Below are 19,924 nucleotides of genomic sequence, written 5' to 3'. Positions count from 1 at the left end.
GACATATGAACAGAAACAGGGTGAGAACGGAGATACGGGGGGAAGTTACAGAATTCAATAATAAAAATCAACATCCAGGTGTTCATTTACCTTCTTATTTAGCCAGTGCCAGAGCTTGAGGATAGGGGTAAAGGTGAGAGAGAAGATAAGAACAGTGGCATATCATTAGAGAATGCAGTAATAGTATGAAAAGAAAAGAGAGTCACTGAGAGCATGAGGAGGAAATTATCTCAGACACAGGAAAAACTGGAAAAAAAACTGAAATGCATTAACAAAGTTTCGAAATCAAGTGAATGTAGTATTCCTTTAAGACACACAATTGAAATGATGATAACCACAAACTTTGTTCGAAATTCAATGATTAAAAGTACATAAAGATAACCTGAATGTTTACAGGCTTAAACTTTCATACCAAATTCCAAAGATCAAAGCGGTAACTAAGATTTTTCACATACCATGCATTAAAAGATTTTCAGTCCCTATGTAAACTAACTCCTGTTCACACACTACATTTTCATTGAACTTTGTAGTTGCAGCTTTAAAATAGCACTTATTTTACATTTCCTAGAGTAAAACATTTCAAAGCTCATTTGGAACAGCGAACACCTGGCCAAAAAGCAGACATAGTTAAGATTCTGATCATATTAGGCGCATTTTCTTCCATTTCCAATTTTTTAGGCGTGCATTTTTCTACTGTATGCAATATCCTGCTGTTTTTTCATGTAGACGTTACCTCACCTACACCTCACAATATTTAGCACTATAATAACTAATGCTAGTTAATGGTCACATAAAATAAAAATCAGCAAACATAAGATTTAAAGCACTATTAGTGATATAAAAAGCATAAAGACTAAAAAGCTTAATTCCATCCGAATGACTGAACGCTCTTTGCAGAGCTATTCCTAACGCACACCTAGCACATTTTTAGACACGTACTTCAAACAGCCTTCTCCAGATGGATCATCTCAACACTGGTCCAGTCAATTGAAATTAAATAGAAACATGGAAAATGGATTTAGTCCCCAAAGCAGAACCCCAGATATATTATTATACTGCATAGAACATAATTTTGGCATCAATTATAACTGACCAAATATTCAATTTGTGATAGCCATTCATTCTGATATGTATCATATATAACAGAAAATGCTAGTTTTATTCATTTTACTGTCTCTCTTCCTGAAGAACAACAGACTGGCATATAAATTAGAATAAAAATGACAAATTTTTACAAGACTGCTGCTAAGTTGCTTCAGTCATGCCCGACTCTGTGTGACCCCATAGACAAGCAGCCCACGAGGCTCCCCCGTTCCTGGGATTCTCCAGGCAAGAACACTGGAGTGGGTTGCCATTTTCTTCTCCATTACAAGACTACCGCTTAACAAATACTTTTTGATGCCCCTGGAATTTCAACCAACACAACTGTACAGTTTTCCTAAATGAAGTGTTCCCAATACAAGTATATGGGAACACTGAAAATAGGACTTCGTTTTTATGCCATCTGATAGTGGTAAGACAAAGAAATTAACTGATGTAATAAGAGACACCCTCTTTAAACAGCTTGAAGTGATAAATCTGCTCTAATAAGATAAAATGTCACCTTAATCAGGGAGATGTGATAAACATGTTGAAATCTGTGAGAAGTCCTAGATTCTTATTTTAAAAATTGAAAAAAATTAATAAGAACACAATAGGCAGGGAATTCGCTGGTGGTCCAGCAATTAGAACTCTGTACTTTCACTGCCAAGGGCCCAGGTTCAACCCCTGGTCAGGGAACCAAGATTCCCACAAGCCACGTATCATGGTCACAAAAGACACACACACACACACACACACAAATAGGCAAATTAAAAAAGAAAAATATAAACAGCCAAGAAGCAAATAAAAGAATGGTCAACTCAACTGTTATTTTAAAAATTTTCAAGTTAAAGCAACACAAAGATACTTCTTTTTACAAAACTAAAATGGACTTTCAGTTATACCATAATATCGAGTACTGGCAAGAGTTCAAAGAAATGGGCATTCTCATATGCTCCTGAGGTGGGAATTAAAACTAGCAAACTTTCTGGAAGACAACCGAGCCAACTATTAAAAATATGTATCCCCTGCACCTACTTTGACTTCCTCTCCCTCACATGAACTCCAGACACTGTTCTTGTCTCTATCTACATTGCTTCATCCAACAGTGTTTTTTCAGCCTTAAGCCATGGATGGACCTGTTAAAAGTAGTCACTAGCCCTGTGAAAAAGTCCAGCTTGCACAGCACACAAAAAGGTGCTCTCAATCCAGTCCTGCCTGATTCTCCAGCTCTGCCTCCCACTAATCACCATTTCACATACCCCACTTTGTTCCCTAAGAACTCACTCTGTGGGAGTCCCTGTACCCCTACACTGCTCCATTTACCCGCTCTTCTTGCCATGCCTGTCTAATAAACTCCTGGCAGGGCTTCAAAATTTGCTGTGGTATCACCTTTCCCACTGCTCATCAACAGTGAGTCATTTCTTGCTGAGTACTGCCACTATATGCTATACACACCTCTCCCCTCAAATTATAACAACCACTTAACACTTACGGAGCTTACAGTGTACCAGATCCCAGTCTAGGAACTAAACATGTAATAAGTCACTGAACCCTCACCACCATTCTGTGAGATATACTTGCTATTATACTTTATATTCACTGGCACAGAAGGGTTACAAAACTCATCCAAGATCACAGAGCTAATAAGCAGCAGAACTGGGATCTGAATCTAAAGTTTGAATTCAGAGACTATGCTCCTAACATCAGCTTCTGAAACTAGCACAGCCTCTAAATTTTAATGGATTGCTGTCTACCCACTAAAACAGAGCTTCTGTACCTAGTTTTCCAGGATTCATCTGGTTTTCCGTAAAACTTATGCTCTCTGACACATGAGAATTATCCAAAAGTATTCACTGAACTGAGCTACACCTGGCTATACAATTTTAGGCAAGTCACTTAACCCCTCTAGATTTCAACTTGGTCCTTATAAAATGAGAGTTGAACTAGGTGCTCCTTTTCCCTCGTTTTTAAGTTGTAAAAATACTTACACAACACTTATTCAAACTACATCTATCCCATCCATCACTCTAAATTTCATCAAAGTTAGACATTAAATGTGTTATCAGCAAGTACAATGTAAATACTAATATACCATAAAATGGAATCTTTTAGACAATGAAATACATAAATTCTATTTGAAAGCAGCTCAAGTTATGAAACTACAATACCTTGCTATCAACTTTTAGCAAGAATTTCCCGAGCCCGATAATTGGCCACGGGGCCAGGGCTTGCTGCCGCTCCCTCAGGAAGTGCTCTGTCGCCTGCCACCACACGGAGCAGCGCTTCTCCAGGAAGTTGACAACGCCAAAGTGAATAACGAGCTTTTTGAGCACCCAGACTACAAAGAAGGTGAGAAATACACACACACAAGAGACAGTGATTACAAACAGCTTCAGTTTCACAAAACCTTCCTAAAACAGGAAAGCGAGTGCTAAAATAAAGATACAGGTTTTGTTTTTGTTTTTGTTTAATGGAGGAGGGAAGGAAGAAAGTTCAAAATATTCCAGACTGATGGAACTGGGATACTTTCCACACAATCCCCACCTACCTATCTCCCACCTTCTCTGTGAAGTCTGAATCCTTGAAGGGGTCAGAGATTCAAAGCCCATATAAACATTAGATACCTTGATCATGAGGATTTCACTGACTACAATCTTGGCCCCTCACACTGTACCGTCTAGGATAAAGCATACTAACCTCTGACCAGTCCTTGTCTCTTTGGCTATTATAGCTGCTCTTGCCAAATTTTGTTCTTCTCCTTAGATGTTTGATGTGTACTGACCAGAAAAGTAGAAGGTATTCCATACACATCATAATTTTATACCCCCACAGGATAACATTTTCATTTGTATTTCTAATTCTCTTCTTGCTGCTCTGTACATCTGAATCTTTCACCAGGGTTCAGTAGTGACCAGGGCTGTTACAAACAGCTGTACACTACATGATTTCAGCAGGAACTATTCAAACTATAATATGAAGGTACCTCTCTGCAGGGGGGTAGTGTGGTTTCCCTTTAAATAGGCGTTAAACCTTCTGTTAAAAGCCTACTAAGAAGGAGGAGGGACTAGAAGGAAGTGCTACTTATCTGTGAGGGTTCTCTTGACGTTTGGACCCTAGATAATTGGTCCCAGCCACTATGATTTCCCTAACTCCAGGGAGCTCTGTGTCCTTAGCCCTGGCCTTGTAATCTAACAGTTCACAGTTTACTATTCTGAACCATGAGCTCAGGGTTACATGCCAAGTCAACAATTCCTTCATCAGCATTTTTAAACCTCTGGAGAGGTCCTAAGGAAGAAAGTTCCTATGGTCTCGAGAATAAGTCCAGGGTAATTACAGTTGTAAAAACTTTGTGGGGGCCACCATGTTCACAGCCTACTCCCCCTTTGTATTTAAAAAGATAGTAAAATTATCTCAAACATTTAAAAAAAAAAGAATCCACAAATTAAAGAAAAAAAATTTTCAAAGGCAAGACAAGATCATCACTAACCAATTACCTGCAATAGGCACGGGCAGCAACTGTACAATCCACAGGTTTGACCAGATCTGGACTCCAACGATGGCCCAAAGGAGAGACACAAAATAGACGTCACTAGTTTTCTTCTTCCGAAGAAACGTTCCAGCTTCAGACCTCTGTCTGCCCGGGGGGGAAGGGGAGGTAGGTGAAGAAGATGAGGACAGTGTTGGAGGGGGTTCTCCTCTGTCCATGGTTTCTGTCTCTGAGGAGGGAAAGCAAAACAAAAATCACCCACATATTGGTCCACATTAATCAATAGTAATACAGAGCAATTAGCAATTAGCTAGGCTAGCCTGGTTTAAGCCTTCAAGATGTACTAAGATAGCATGATTACACTGGGTTAAAAAAGAAAATAAGACCCAGATGTATGCTTGCAAATGTAATAAAAAAAAGGTGTGGAGAATGATGTATGCTTGCAAATGTAATGAAAAGGGTGTGGAGAATTAACACCGACAGTGTTTACATCTAAGGAAATTAAGTTTGTTAAGAGATAGGGTTGAGTATGAGAAATGGTTTATTTTTACTTCATACATTTTACACTGTTCAAGTTTTTTTGACCTATTTATCATTTCTATTTATATATATATATATATATATACCATTTAGATTAAAAAACCTAAAGAAAAACACATGACAAAAGTAACAGAATTATAATTAGCCCATGAAAATTACTCAAACCATATGAAGCAATAAATATTAACATACAGAATTCTTTATCTAAAAATTCCTTCTCTTTAAACTTTATTGTAGATGTATTTATATGTGTTTCTGAAACAATATGGCTTTTCAGCGTCATTTTATCTAAATGGGACCAGCTGCTCTTACAAGAACCCAGGGCTTTGAAGCATATCTTTCTCTTAGAATGAGATATTAAAAAATAACAGGTTGCTGGGGGTGAATGAATCTTCAAATATAGGATAACACACTGAATTATTTCATAAGGCACTGCTTTCTAACAACGCAACTACTGCTATATTTCACTATTACTCAGAATACATCACAATGATGGAAATGAGTAAGATCCTTAAACCTATATTTTGCCTATTAAAAAAAGTTAATAATAAAAGTATACTATATTTCTTAAAGTCTAGGTAAACAAACAAACAAACAAAACATGAACACCCCTAATTTCAATGCCCTCTTTGCCCCATTTTCCTTATACAGTTTTACACAGTTGTATCCTTTTCCACTCAGAACCGTTCCCACTTTCTCCCCTTCAGTTGAACGCCAACTCCAAGAGAAATAAGACCTTGTCTGTCTTGCTCTCCCCTCCACTGAATTCCTAGTGCAAAAAAATATTACCTGACATGTAGAAGGTACTCATTAAGTCTTTATTCTAAGAATGCCTTCCCTGTTATTTCATAATTTTCATAAGTAACCCCACAATAGCCCTGTGAGTGCTTTATTATAATTTCTTTAGTTTTTTTTTTTTTTTTTTTAATGAGTCTTAGCTGTGAGTACATTTTTACTACTGATGTAACCAGGACCATGTTTAAGTCAGCTCATCTCATGAAAACTAACATTCTACCCAGAGGTTTGGGGCTAAACATCAAGCTGATTATAATACGCTTCTATCTGCTCTCTGAATGTCTTCCTAATCTGGAAACTTCATGTTGCTGAATGTGGCAGATATTCATAAGAATAGTTAAGTCCATAACCAAAACATCATCCCCTCTCTACTCTGAAAACATAATTTAATGTGTAAGAAAAGTAAGTTTTCCTACTCCCCCAAATGCCTTCTTCTTAGCTGATCCCTTCTTTCAAGACTTCTCTAAAGTGAGTTCTTCCAGGAGAGCTCATGAAAACAATTCCTTAACTCTCAAACCTCTGGCAGTAATGGGCCTCTTGGCACAGACAGACAAGGCCTTTACACTCCTGAACTCTGTGTGCGTATGGGATGACTTTACAGCTGGTATAAAACTACTAGCTGTATCCCACAGGAGCTCTGTGTCCAAAATAATTAGAGGATTCTGTGCTATGGGAAACAGTCAATGCACTAACAGCAAGAGGCATGCAAAGCAAACTTTAAGAAGAAAAGCAAAAAATGCCAGAGAAATGAATTATTGGAAGATGGAAAATAAAAGTCAAAAGAAAGAGATGGAGAAAAGGAACAATGACCAAAAATGCAACACAAACAGGGCAAAATAGAACAACGGAGGAGAACTGACAGTTGTATAAAAAATGGCAAATTAAAGGACTTAAGTAGGGGAAAATATAGACAAAAGTAAATGGGTCTTTAAGAAAAGGAAAATAAAATGAAAGGCTAGTGAGAAAGAATGACAAAAGAAAAATAAGAAAAGCCCTTTAAAAAAAAAGGAAAGAATGAAGAATCAAGGTAAGAAACCTAAGAAGATACATAATTAAATGAATGAAAAAAGTGATACATGAGAACAAAGACAGAAGGGAAAAAGTGGAAAAATAGGAACCAGAGCGAAAAATGAAGGACCAGTAAGCAGCACTTTGTGATGCCAGTGTCTTTCCTAATTTTATGTTCTATGTATATTCCACTTTCCAGAATGATTCTGAAGGCATTCTCACAACACCAGTCACCTGCAGGCTGGGTAGAGGTGTGGTCCTCAGTGCTCGATTCATACCCTGTGATAGAGATGGCCAAGGTTGCTAGAGTAGAAGCTGCCATGGAGATAACTTGTCCTGGTAACTCTGCTCCTGTAAAACAAGCATGCAGTTATAAAGCTTTTTAAAGGCAATTAAAAAAAAAAGGAAAATAACTTGTAAACTGAAAAACAGCCCTTAGTTTTTCAACAGCAATAAAACAAAATGGTTATTAGTGATCCACTAGACCATTGGTTCTTCATCAAGAGACAGTGCTTAAAAATCAGTGGTAAAGTCTGCTAAAAATGCAAGTTTCTGGACTCTCTCTCTCTCATTTGGGAACTTGATGCTGGTGCATGTGGAAGATAGTAGATATAAACACGAAATGCCACACTTGTGCTTTAACTTCACAGGTTCATTTTAACGCACATCTCTGCTGAAAAACACTGCCACACCAAGTCTATGAGCTTCTTGAATGCAGACTTAGTTTCCTTTGTATTACTAGCTCCTAGCACAGTACTCTCGCCTGGAAAATCCCACTGACGGAGGAGCCTGGTGGGCTGCAGTCCATGGGGTTGCTAAGAGTCGGACACGACTGAGCAACTTCACTTTCACTTTTCACCTTCATGCATTGGAGAAGGAAATGGCAACCCACTCCAGTGTCTTGCCTGGAGAATCCCAGGGATGGGGGAGCCTGGTGGGCTGCCATCTATGGGGTCGCACAGAGTTGGACACGACTGAAGCGACTTAGCAGCAGCAGCAGCAGCAGCAGCAGTACAGTATGGAATAGCCCATGTGCATACTAAGTTGCTTCAGTCATGTCCGACTCTCTGAGACCCTATGGACTGTACCCGACTAGGCTACTGTATTCATGGGATTCTCCACGCAATACTGGAGGGGGTTGCCATGCCCTCCTCCAGGGGATCTTCCCGACCCAGGGACTGAACCCACATTTCTTATGTCTTCTGTTGTTTTCAATAACAACATTTCATGACTGAATATGCAAATGTATGGGTATCGCACAAAATCATATACAGTCAATCCTCGACCTACATGGGTTTGAACTGTGCAGGTCCGCATACGTGTGGATTTTTTTCCAATAACTATAATATCTGTATTTTCATTTTACAGATCTTTAAGTATCAGGAAAAGCTTTTGTTCAATGAGAGATCACAGGTGGAACTAGGATTTGAATTCCGATTCTACCCAAACCGTTTCAGCTTCCTGGTTTTGGGTGAGTCATTTATCAATTCCTTTTTGAAGCAGAGATAGGAGTTCACAGATATCTGACTGCATGGGGGAGTCACTGCCCCTAACCCTGACATGGTTCAGGGGTCAACTTAATATCTATAAAGTCCATAATTCATCACAGACAAAATCTACCACCTGAAAATCTAAAAGATTACCACCACCTTGTTTCACAATCTAGGTTGTCGTGTTAAGTATCTAACAGGTAGTAAACCAAGTTTAACCTAGATCCAAAAAAACATTTACGGTCAATAAGGTCTGTCTGTAACGATCAGCCTTTAAGTTGCTATGGCAGACAACACAGACTAGCTCACCCAACACCTGGCTCCAGTGTGCTTTCCTGTACCCTAGAGACTGGAAAGCTAAAGACTGTTGCCTGGACTCCTTTGCAGCCACTGCTCCACCTGTGATGCAGTGGATACCAGGGAGGCACGCCCATGCAGACGTGGAAGCCCTCAGCGACTCGCTGTGATCTGGAAGCTCTCATGTCACACACAGTCATGGAGACACATGGTTTCCTGCAGGAACTCAGCAGGCGTTCCAGAGGTCCTGCCGTCTGGTCTCCAACTCTGTGGCAAACAGCAGTAGCGACACTATGTGGCACTTCTGCTCAGACGGTCCTTGGTGTTGCTGAGCGCTTCTCCTGGTTGCACTGCTTCTGCATGTCAGGTCCAAGCTCAACTGCCAGATCGGTCCAAAAATTCTGTGTGTACAAATTCTTTACACTAACCAATACCTCTTTCTATTTAGACTAGTTGGTATGAATTCCATTGTTCAACCAGGAACAAGGGTTCTTAGTCACCAAATCATACATACGCCCACATTCATACAGCTGGGACCTTTCAGTAGGCTGATATTCAATGTGACAACATAAAGTTCTGCCAGGCCAATGAAAAGAGCCATGACTTTCAGAAGGTCAGTGAATTACAGCTCCAGATAAACTTCACATACCCAACAAATCCAAGGCTGGCCACCTCCCAGAGGTAAGCAGGCCATGCCTGAGATGGCTCTTTGGTAGATTCAGCCCTCAGGAGCAAGAGCACTCATCTTGCTCAGTCACATCCTATCCCTCCTCTAGTAAATGTCTTCATAACCTGAAAGAGGCTTATTTTTAGACAAACCAAGAGAAATCCAAAGTTATGATCTGGGAAGAAAGCATAAATTAGATATCTGGATTGGGACCTATTCTCCTGGCATAGGTATCTAAAGTGCTGTTTTGATGCCAATAAGAGAAAAAGGGCTGAGAGAGAAAGACAGCATCTTTCATGTCTTACATGTTTCCATTACTCACTGTATTGAAAGCTGAGAATAAAAATACAGACCCTGCCCCAAAGGAGTTAGGTGAAAGAAATAAATACGAATCAAAGAACCACACAAATAAACAAATGTATACAAATTATGATCACTGCCACAAAGGAAAAATACTGGGTATTTTATGAGTTCCTAACTGAAGAAATCTGACTTAGTCTGGAAAATTAGGAAAAGCCTTTCTTTAAGAAGTAAAAATGAAGCTGATATACAAAAGATGAGGAGGAATTAACCAAAGGAAGTATAATCTTTTAGACAGAAGGAAGCAAATAAGAAGGCTGTAAGTGAAGAAGCTGGCATGTTAAAGACTCTGAACAGTCAGTGTGTCTGGAACACAGAGATGGCTTGATGAAGGTACAGACGACCATACTAAATGACTTTAGTCTTTATCTCAAAGGAGTAGGAAAGCAGTGAAGAGTTGTTTTTTTTAATTGAAATACTATTGAGATAATTGTAATGTCACATGAAGTTTTACAAAAAAATACAGAGTGATCCTGTGTATCTGTTATCCAGTCCCCTTCCCCACCATGGTAATATCTTTTAAAACTGCAGCACATTACTACAATCAGAGTGTCAGCATGGATACAAGACACAGAAGTTTCATCACTGTAAAGATCTCTTATGTTGCCCTTTTATGACCACATCTCCCAACTCTGTAAATAAATAATCAGTTTTAGGGATACAAAAAGATCGTTCTTACTGTTTGATCAAGAACGGATTAGAGACGACCAGGAGGAGGTACAGGAAGATGCATCACTGCAACACTACAGACAAGACAGGATGGCAGCACGCTCTGCAGTGGTTAACAGGGAAGAAGCCAGGAAAGCAGCTGCACTGAAGAGACAAGGGACGGTCAACGCTGACCAGATTTGGTGATGAAGTAATTAAGGATTCAACCATGATCCCCCAAGATTCCAGATTACGATCAGACAGACCACATGTGGGAAATGGATGGAGATTTTAGATATACCAAAGTGCTTTTTAGACTGTCAAGTAGAAATGTTTAACACAAACTGATTACACCAGAGACTAGGAGGTCTTAGATTCTTGGGTGCCCACAAGAGATTTCTTGGGCTCCACTTAAGAGCAGAGGTTGGGAACACCTAATGACTCATGGCCTGGGACAGCACAATAAAGGGAGAAATGCTTCCAGTCAAAACTCGAAGAATTCTCTCATGAGACTGAAGACTAATCCCAGGTCCTCAATCATTACACCCACCCTTCACAAGATGAAAAAAAATGAAGATGAAAAAGATGAAGTGGTGACTCATCTTTGAGAGACTGAGAAGTCCCTTGATGGTTAGGTAGCTCCAAAGTAACAAGCTCATCTTCAGTTCCTCAAATACGGGCTTTCAGTTTAGCTGAAGAAACCCACCCCATTTAGGCATTTGTACACTGGTGTATACTTCTCAACTCCCGCTAAGCATTCAGTCGCCTTCCCAAGTGGCTCAGTGGTAAAGAATCTGTCTACCAATGCAGGAGATGCAGGTTTGAGCCCTGGGTAGGGAAGATCCCCTGGAGAAGGAAATGGCAACCCACTCCAGTATTCTTGCCTGGGAAACCCCATTGACAGAGGAGCCTGGCGGGCTACAGTCCACGGGGTCCCAAAGAGTTGTACATGACTCAGCAACTAAACAACAACAAGCACTCATTCACCAAACAGGTGACTAGGCTACGTGCCGGGATGAGAGACTAAATCACACTCTCACGCTCAGCCCCACACTAAACTATCAGTTATGATTCCGCATGTCAAGAGCTAAGGTAGATAGAAGTGCAGAATATTTGAGGAGCATCAAGGAGAGAAACCCCTGCTTGGGAGGTCAGGGAAGAGTTTCCAAAGGGACTATCTGACAAGAATGGTAAAAGATGCCACCCTTGAAATCCATTTACATAAGGTAGCCAGATACAGACGACAGAACAAGTTTATCTTGTGGAGAAACGAAGAAGCTGGTCTCTTAGAGGACAGAGGTAGAAAAGTTTTCCTGGAAGACAAAAAAAAACAAGTGTAAAGACACAAAGGCAAGAACAAGCAGAGTGTACTGTTCAGAGAACTCTAAGAAGTCTAATGAGGATGAGACACAGGGTCCAATGATAAGAGCGGAGAGACAGGGGGATGCAGGAGGAAATGGGAGCCGAGGACGGAAGGGCTCACACTGACTACACAGAGGCCGGACAGCTCAGTGACTGGAGTCACAGTGAGGAAACAAGACGGCCCAGGTGCAAACCTCAGTCCTATCCCTTATCTGTCGGATGACAACAGGCAGGCTACTTAGGATCTAGGTGTCTTAGTCTCTTCAAGTGTCAAATGCAGCCTATGTAAATTCCTATCTCATGTGAGAATTAACTGAAACAATACCTAAAAAATGCTTAGAACAATGCCTGGTAGGCAGGACTCAAGAGAAATTGACTCAATAAATGATACTATCGTGACCATCATCTGTATCAAAACTGTTGGCTTTAACAGGATAAACTACAAGCAAAGCCCCTAGCACTCCTGTAGTATTCGCCTGCACCTCTCATCCCCTTTCTGCTCGATATTACAGCCATTTCCCTAAGTCTTATCCTTACATTTTTAGATCTCCACACTGAGTTGTGCAAAACATCTTACATACAATCGGCACTAAAAAGCTTGAGGAAAAGTTAAGACCAACAGATTAACCCCTCACAACTATGGCTTAAAAACTCTTTCTTTAAAAAAAAAAAAAAAAACTCTTTCTTCAGCTCGCTGATGTCACTAAAATATACAATAAATACTTAATAAATCTTAGCTAAGTTAATGAACACAATGCAGTATCATCTTAGTTAACACACAAAGGACTCAGCAAAGTTTCAGAATGCCTGAAACTTCACAAAGGAGCAAAAGGAACAGCACACACAGAAAATCAGCAGATTTGAAAATCAGGGATATAAGATTTGGCAACTGCTCTTACTCATCAAATAGATATGTACTTAAATGACTTTTGTCTAGCACTATCCTTCTGCACTTCAAAAACACCAGGGGTTTGGGCAGAGAATTGATAAACTAGACAGAAGAATGCCAGGACTGAGAATCTAGGCAGTCATGGTACTGGGAAAAAAGCCCTAGCTAAAAATAGGCACACAGACGGAGGGAACATAATCTGGAGACCCAAGGACTAAACAAAGAAAGGAAAGAGCATCCAAGGTTTCAAGTGTCAATCCACCCAGGGACTGGGCCAGTATTAACTGGAGGCCCAAAGGGCAGAAACCCACACAAATCTAAATAAGCAGGCCACCCACATTAGCAGCCTAGCACCAGCAGACAGAAACTCATGGTCTGGTATATAAGAAAAACATCACATGTTCAGATATCTGTAGATATGGCTAAATCAACAAAGGGCAGAATAACTGCTTTTTTAATAACAGAGGCAAATATGTTTGGAAGCTGGTCTAAATAAGGAGAAACTTGATCTAATTTGTTCTCTTTCACAGGGCTAGTTGAAGTTTCCGGGAATACCTCCAAAGATGCTTACTGGAAGGAGGCCCTTTATATCAAGTAAACTCATCCCAGCATATAAATAAAGTTTCCCTTGAAGACGGCTTCTGTTTCCATCACAAGTGTGGAAAATACATCTCCTCCTCAATGGCTTCTAGTACCACTTTACTGTAATAAGGGCTTGGATATGGACCATTCGGAGTATCTCCCAGGTCTATGTAACTGAATTGAAGAAGGACAGATAAGCAGTAAGAAAATTTAGTTTGCTCTTTTTCTTTTTCCTATTTGGGCTTAACTGGACAACACTTGTTTCTTCATATCACATGCTATCCCCAACAAGGTGACAAGGAAGGCTTCCTTATCAAGATTATTTCTGGTCACTCATAAACAATGAGCAATCCCAGGAGGAGCAGGCCCAGGTATAACTGCCTGTACATCTCATCCTGGGTGTCCAGGTATTAAAGATACATCTTATGCTTGTCTGCCTAGCTGCTGAAGAAGTACTTCTCATATTCATAGTAAATGGCCAACTTTCTTCATCTGTGAAGCAAGTATGGTGGTGGTGGTGGTTTAGTCACTAAGTCATGTCTGACTCTTGCGACCCCATGAAGAGGCTGTAGCCCGCCAGGCTCCTCTGTCCATGGGATTCTCCAGGCAAGAATTCTGGAGTGGGTTGCCATTTCCTTCTCCAGTAAAACAAGTATACTTTAAAAAAATATATTCATTTACTTATTTGGCTCCATCAGGTCTTAGTTGCAGCCCACAGGATCTTTGTTGGATCATGTGGGATCTTTTCTTTGGGCTCACAGATTCTCTAGTTGTGGTGCACAGGCTCTACTTGCAGAGCATGGGCTTAGGTACCCCACAGGATGTAGGATCTTAGTTCTGTGACCAGAGATTGAACTCACATCTCCTGCATTACACGGCAGATTCTTAACCACTGGACCATCAGGGAAGTCCCACAAACATAATACTAATCACACTGGAATACTAAGAAAATTAAGAGAGATGGCAACTCTTAGGAGCCTAACAGGGCCTCACCCACAGGAGGCGATACTGCCCATGGTCCTCTGTTCTCCCAGGCCCAGGGAACACACCAAAGCTGGACCCCAGGCTTCTGCCAGGTAGGACTTCAGAGACCTAGGAGGCAGAGAAGCCAGGTGCTATACTTGCGGTGACCCACTGGGGCCAACATGAAGATTGAAGGGACGGGCACCTGCAACTGAGGGCGAGAGAGACAAGCACTCAGTGATCAGTCCATACTGTTTCAGGTTGGCTGATGACTGTCAGAGGTGAAAGGAAAGAACACGGGAAGTAGGTGAGAGCCAATGAACTGGGTTCAAATTTTAACTCGAGGGGTCACCTATGAGACTATGGGCAAGTCAGTTAACCTATTATTTAAAGTCTACACCCAAAAAAATGTAGATAACTTATTTTGTAAGGTTGAGGATGGGGGTTGTTTTGTTTGTGGATTAAAAAAGATAGTACACTGGAAAATATGATAGACACGTAACATTTTTTCCCTACGTTATCTTGGGGTTCCAAGAAATATCAAGTCAGTGCCCACAAGGTCTAAGAAAAAAAGCACTGAGTAGGGCCCCTGGGTTCAGAAAGAACCACTGAAACTAACTCAGAAATGATCCATAAGAAGAGTTTTTCTGGATCTGGGCCCTAAACAAATTCATGCTTTGAAGTCTGGTGACATCCAAAGGATTAATTCTGTGAATCCAGTGAACCACAGATTTTAAAGAAGAACAAGAGTCAAAGCTCAGAAGACACAGAGAAAAATGCTCACACAGGTGACGAAGATACAAGAGCAAGTCCTACAATGGGACAGTAGAAGGAATACACGCACGTGCTGGCAGTACACTGAGGCATCCCCGCGCCCAACTATATTACAGTGACATCTGCAGGAGGGAGAGGACTATAGAAAAGAGAAAGGTTGTCCCAACATGGCCTGAGTTCTGATGCCTAAAAAAACAAGGTTCTAGGGGCAGGAGGGGAAAAGTATACAGAGATTTAAAAAAAAAAAGTTAGACAAACGTATTTTATGATGAGGAGTATCTACACTGCTACTACTACTACTAAGTCACTTCAGTCGTGTCCGACTCTGTGTGACCCCACAGACAGCAGCCCACCAGGCCCCGCCGTCCCTGGGATTCTCCAGGCAAGAACACTGGAGGGGGTTGCCATTTTCTCCTCCAATGCGAAGTCCATAAAAGGATTCTAAATCAAGAATAACCTATTCTTGATTGGGCTGGAATGAGTGAGCAAAACAAGGAAAACTGACATTTCCAAATCTGCTCTCAACATTTTTCTGTGTCTGTGATTTCCTTTCTTGTAACAGGCTAGGATACAAATACCAGAAATCTGGTTTGCATACTGGCACAACTACCAGGTTTATGTGGGAGAATAATAATCACACAAATAGTCTATTTTCCCAAGCTCAAAACTTGGGTCTTAGAAACCCTGTGCTCACAGCTCCCTAGGCTGCCATCACCAGCTGATTAGAATTTACACAAGAGAAAGCCTATCTGAAACCCTTGGTTAGACCTACTTTATTCATATAATTGCAATAAAATACTTACTTAGCCCTGGACAAAAGCAGTCAAAGGGACAAAACTGTATTCAAAATAGTAAAAACAGAACTATCATACGATCCAGCAATTTCACTTTAGGGTATGTATCTAAAGAAAAAAAGAATGCTAACTTGAAAAGACATGCACCCCCATGTTCACTGTGGCATTACTTAGAATAGCCAAGATTCAGAAACAATGCAAGGGCCCACTAATCATGGCAAACAGAAGGGGAAACAGTGGCTGACTTTATTTTTCTGGGCTCCAAAATCACTGCAGATGGTGACTGCAGCCATGAAATTAAAAGACGCTTACTCCTTGGAAGGAAAGTTATGACCAACCTAGACAGCATGTTAAAAAGCAGAGACGTTACTTTGCCAACAAAGGTCCGTCTAGTCAAGGCTATGGTTTTTCCAGTAGTCGAGTATAGACATGAGAGCTAAACTATAAAGAAAGCTGAGCACAGAAGAATCAATGCTTTTGAACTGTGGTGCTAGAAAAGACTCTTGAGAGTCCCTTGGACTGCAAGGAGATCCAACCAGTCTATCCTAAAGGAGATCAGTCCTGGGTGTTCATTGGAAGGACTGATGTTGAAGCTGAAACTCCAATACTTTGGCCACCTGATATGAAGAGCTTACTCATTTGAACAGATCCTGATGCTGGGAAAGATTGAAGGCAAGATGAGAAGGGGACCACAGAGGATGAGATGGTTAGATGGCATCACCGACTCAATGAACATGGGTTTGGGTGGACTCTGGGAGTTGGTGATGGACAGGGAGGCCCAGCGTGCTGCAGTTCATGGGGTCGCAAAGAGTTGGACACGACTGAGCAACTGAACTGAATGAAAAGAAAGAAAATATGATACACACACACACGAATATTATTATCTGCAAAAACACGGATGAACCTTGAGGGCATTATGCTAAGTGAAATGAGTCAGAGAAAAACAAATACTGTATGACCGCACTTATATGTGGAATCTGAAATCAAACAGCAAGCTCATAGACACAGAGAAGACTGGCGGCTGCCAGGGCTGGAGGCGGGGGTGGGAAAAATGAGTGAAGGAGTCAAAAGGCACAAATTTCCACTTATGAAATACATAAGTCACAGAGATATAATGGACAGCACAGTGACTACTGTTAATCTTAACTAACTAAAGTGAATCTGCCTTACTGTAGATTTGAAAGCTGCTAAGAGAGCAGGTCTTAAAAGTCCGCATCACACAAAATAATTTTTGGTAACTACGTAAGGTGACAGATGTTAACTAGATTCATGTGGTGATATAGACAAACATGGAGCCATGGCTGTACACCTAAGACTAACATAATGACATATGTCACATACACCTCAATTGAAAAAAACAAAAAAAGCCACAAGAAAAAAAAGGAAAAAACTGTCACGGGGTTAAGCAGAGCGGTCTGAATCACTACTAGGGAAAGGAGAAAAGGGAGACCAAGCTTACCAGGGGAACAGGTGGAAACCACCAAACTTTCTATAGCAGTTGCCAAAACAGGAAGTTTACTTTGACAGATAACCACAGGAAGACAGGTTGAAAAAAGAAAATGTAGATAGTAAAATATAAAATAAAATAGAATCTTTCCAATTTTCCACTGTCACAGAGATAAGTAAAATTTCTTTGTTTCAGGTAGTTATTATAAAATTCTAAACAAATATTTATGAACAAAAGATGTTTTACAACTGTCAGACATTACTCAACTATCAAATAAAATAATAAAGGGTGATTTAATTTTAAAAACTTCTATAAAGTAACTGCACAAATACACGGAACTGCCACAAATAGCCCTGTGATTACTATCTTTAACAGACTGGTCTAGATAAAGGTCACCTGCAACCAGGGTATCTCAAAAATAATCTTTAAAACAACATGGTATATTCAACAGTGTAGTGGGAGTTGCAGCCAGAGCAATGAGGCCAAGATAAAAATAAAAGGCATCCAAATGCAAAAAGAAGTAAAACTATGCAGAGAAACGATCTACATGTGCAAAATACTAAAGAAGCCACAAAAACTATCCAAGCTAATAAACAGATTCAGCAGAGTTGCAGGATACAAGATCTACAGGGACTGTAAATATTCATAACCTTGGATCTGGCATTGGTTTGTTAGACAGAACACAACATGTGAAAATTAAGTGACATATTTCTGGTTAACCAATGTATCAAAGAATAAATCAAACAGTATCTTGAGCCAAAGAAAACAGAAATACAACACATCAAAACTTATGGGATACAAAAGCACTTCTAAGAGGGCAGTTTACAGCAAAAAAAAAAAAACTCAAATAACCCAACTTTATGGCTACCTGCTTAATGGGCACAGGGCTTCCCTGGGGGGTGATGACAACGAAGTAGATGGAAGCTGCACAGCACTGTGAATGTACTAAATGCCACTTTTAAATGGTTAACTTTTATGTTACATGAATTAAACCTCAATTAAAAATGCAAAAACAGGAGGTTAGACATGGCTTAACTATCTAAATATTTTAAACAAACTTATTTTCTGTTCAGAAAACACCACTGAAATAAAGCAGTTCATCACAGCATGTTTTTAAAATAAAGTTACTCTCCCAAATTCTTCTTAAGAATAATGTTAATAGTATGCCCTATTTCTTACCAGAAGACTCTTTTCCATTCTGTTTTTCATAGAGGGTGCCCACAGACATCAGGAAAACAATAACCAGGAATACTGGAATTCTCCACGCGCCAGCCAAGGATGCTGCAAATTATTAAGAATCAACATGTTTAGTGAAATAAAAACCTAGCACTTGCCTTTAAAAAACTCAGTTTAGTAGACTGACAGAACAATTTGGCAAAATATATGAACAACAAAATAGTCTCATAGGGAAAAAAAAAATTTTTTAAGGCCACCAGACAGCTGAAACCTCAATTCAGGGCTCCTCTCAGGAAATCCAGCCCTGCTCTAAAGAATGAGGATGTGCCAGTCTACCTTTAAGGGGCATGTTTCCTGAGGAATCAAGTCCATTCTAAAGCACATTCAGGGCTTAAAACCATCAAGCCCCACATCTAACCCCAGAATGACCTGCATCAGGCACAGAACCTTAAGTCATGGTGTCTGACTTGCACTCCTGAAAACAGCTGGGTATGAATTCTACCTCTCCAGAAAGAGTGGAATGGCCCAAAGGAGCACGGCAAAAAGCTTTAATGTCACCTAACAAGTGGCCAAGGATCAAAGCCATTTGCATTTCCCTGAGCTGGTCTAGAGCCTTAGGAACATACCTGCCAATCTCCCTCCTCTACCTTCGTCAAACTCAAAATGAATCCCAACAGATATTAGGGGATCTTGTTGAGAAATTCCTTTAGCATTCCAAGTCAGCAATCTAGAAAGTTATGCTTTGTTCCTTATCAGATTCTGAGCGAAGACATACTTCCAATCAACTCTAGTTTTTTTCCTAACAATAGGCAGCTCTAAAAACTACTTCTAATAGGCTATCTACTACTCTAGGTTACTGAATTTTGTTTTTAAATTAGAACTTGACGTTTCCATATACTAAGACTTAAAGAAAATCAGTCCCTGAAAAATCACTGTACAACATCCTAGCAGCCTCTCAGCTAACAGTGAAAAGTCTCAAATAACAGGGAACTCATTACTTTGAACAGCTTTGACACTGATCATTCTTTACGTTAAACAGAGTCATGTCTCTCTGAAGCTACTCCTTGCTCTGACACTTGCCCCAAATGGTTAGAGATCTGTTTAAACCACTCTTTCACCGAATCCTTCAAATAGTGAAATAGGTTTCCATATTTGATATCTTTCCATCTCCACCTCTCCCCTGTAGCCCCAGTGCTCTGCTGTTATGGAAAGTAAACATCTTTGGTTCCCTTAATAGTTCCTCTCACGTGATTTTGAGCACCTCTTATCATTTTTGACTGCTTGTCTATATCTTCCTTAAGTAAGACACTGAGAAACAGCCAGGATAGTCCAAGTGTGTTCTACATTTTAAGATATATCAATATTTATTCTTAAAAGAATTTTTTTTAAATGGACATTCCATATAATTAAAAGATATCTTAAAGTATAACATTTTCATTCAAGATTAATGACTGTTTAAGCCAGAACATTTTCAAATGACTAAAGAATTTTACATGGAACACGTAAAACTTCAAAAAATTTGCTCTGATTCACATGGTCAGCCGGTGCTGACCTTAAGCTAG

The 19,924-nt window shown here is 40.1% G+C and overlaps 1 protein-coding gene across 2 annotated transcripts in view; it reads right to left on the bottom strand.

Annotated features, from left to right (window-relative positions):
- Positions 1 to 19,924, bottom strand: part of TMEM245 (transmembrane protein 245) — an 83,606-nt gene that overhangs the window by 54,613 nt on the left and 9,069 nt on the right. The window contains exons 3-7 of one of the 2 annotated variants that reach the window (XM_070375151.1): positions 18,366 to 18,467; positions 7,148 to 7,264; positions 4,578 to 4,799; positions 3,252 to 3,421; positions 91 to 114 (exon numbers count right to left, since the gene is read on the bottom strand). In XM_070375151.1, coding sequence (XP_070231252.1) covers positions 91 to 114; positions 3,252 to 3,421; positions 4,578 to 4,799; positions 7,148 to 7,264; positions 18,366 to 18,467 — 635 coding nt within the window. The remainder of the gene's footprint in view (positions 1 to 90; positions 115 to 3,251; positions 3,422 to 4,577; positions 4,800 to 7,147; positions 7,265 to 18,365; positions 18,468 to 19,924) is intronic. The other variant, XM_070375152.1, reaches the window with a different exon arrangement.

Source organism: Bos mutus, chromosome 8 (assembly GCF_027580195.1).
Source record: "Bos mutus isolate GX-2022 chromosome 8, NWIPB_WYAK_1.1, whole genome shotgun sequence".
Lineage (NCBI taxonomy): Eukaryota > Metazoa > Chordata > Mammalia > Artiodactyla > Bovidae > Bos > Bos mutus.
Note: the sequence above shows the minus strand (reverse complement) of the source record. Positions and strands in the feature narration are given on the sequence as shown.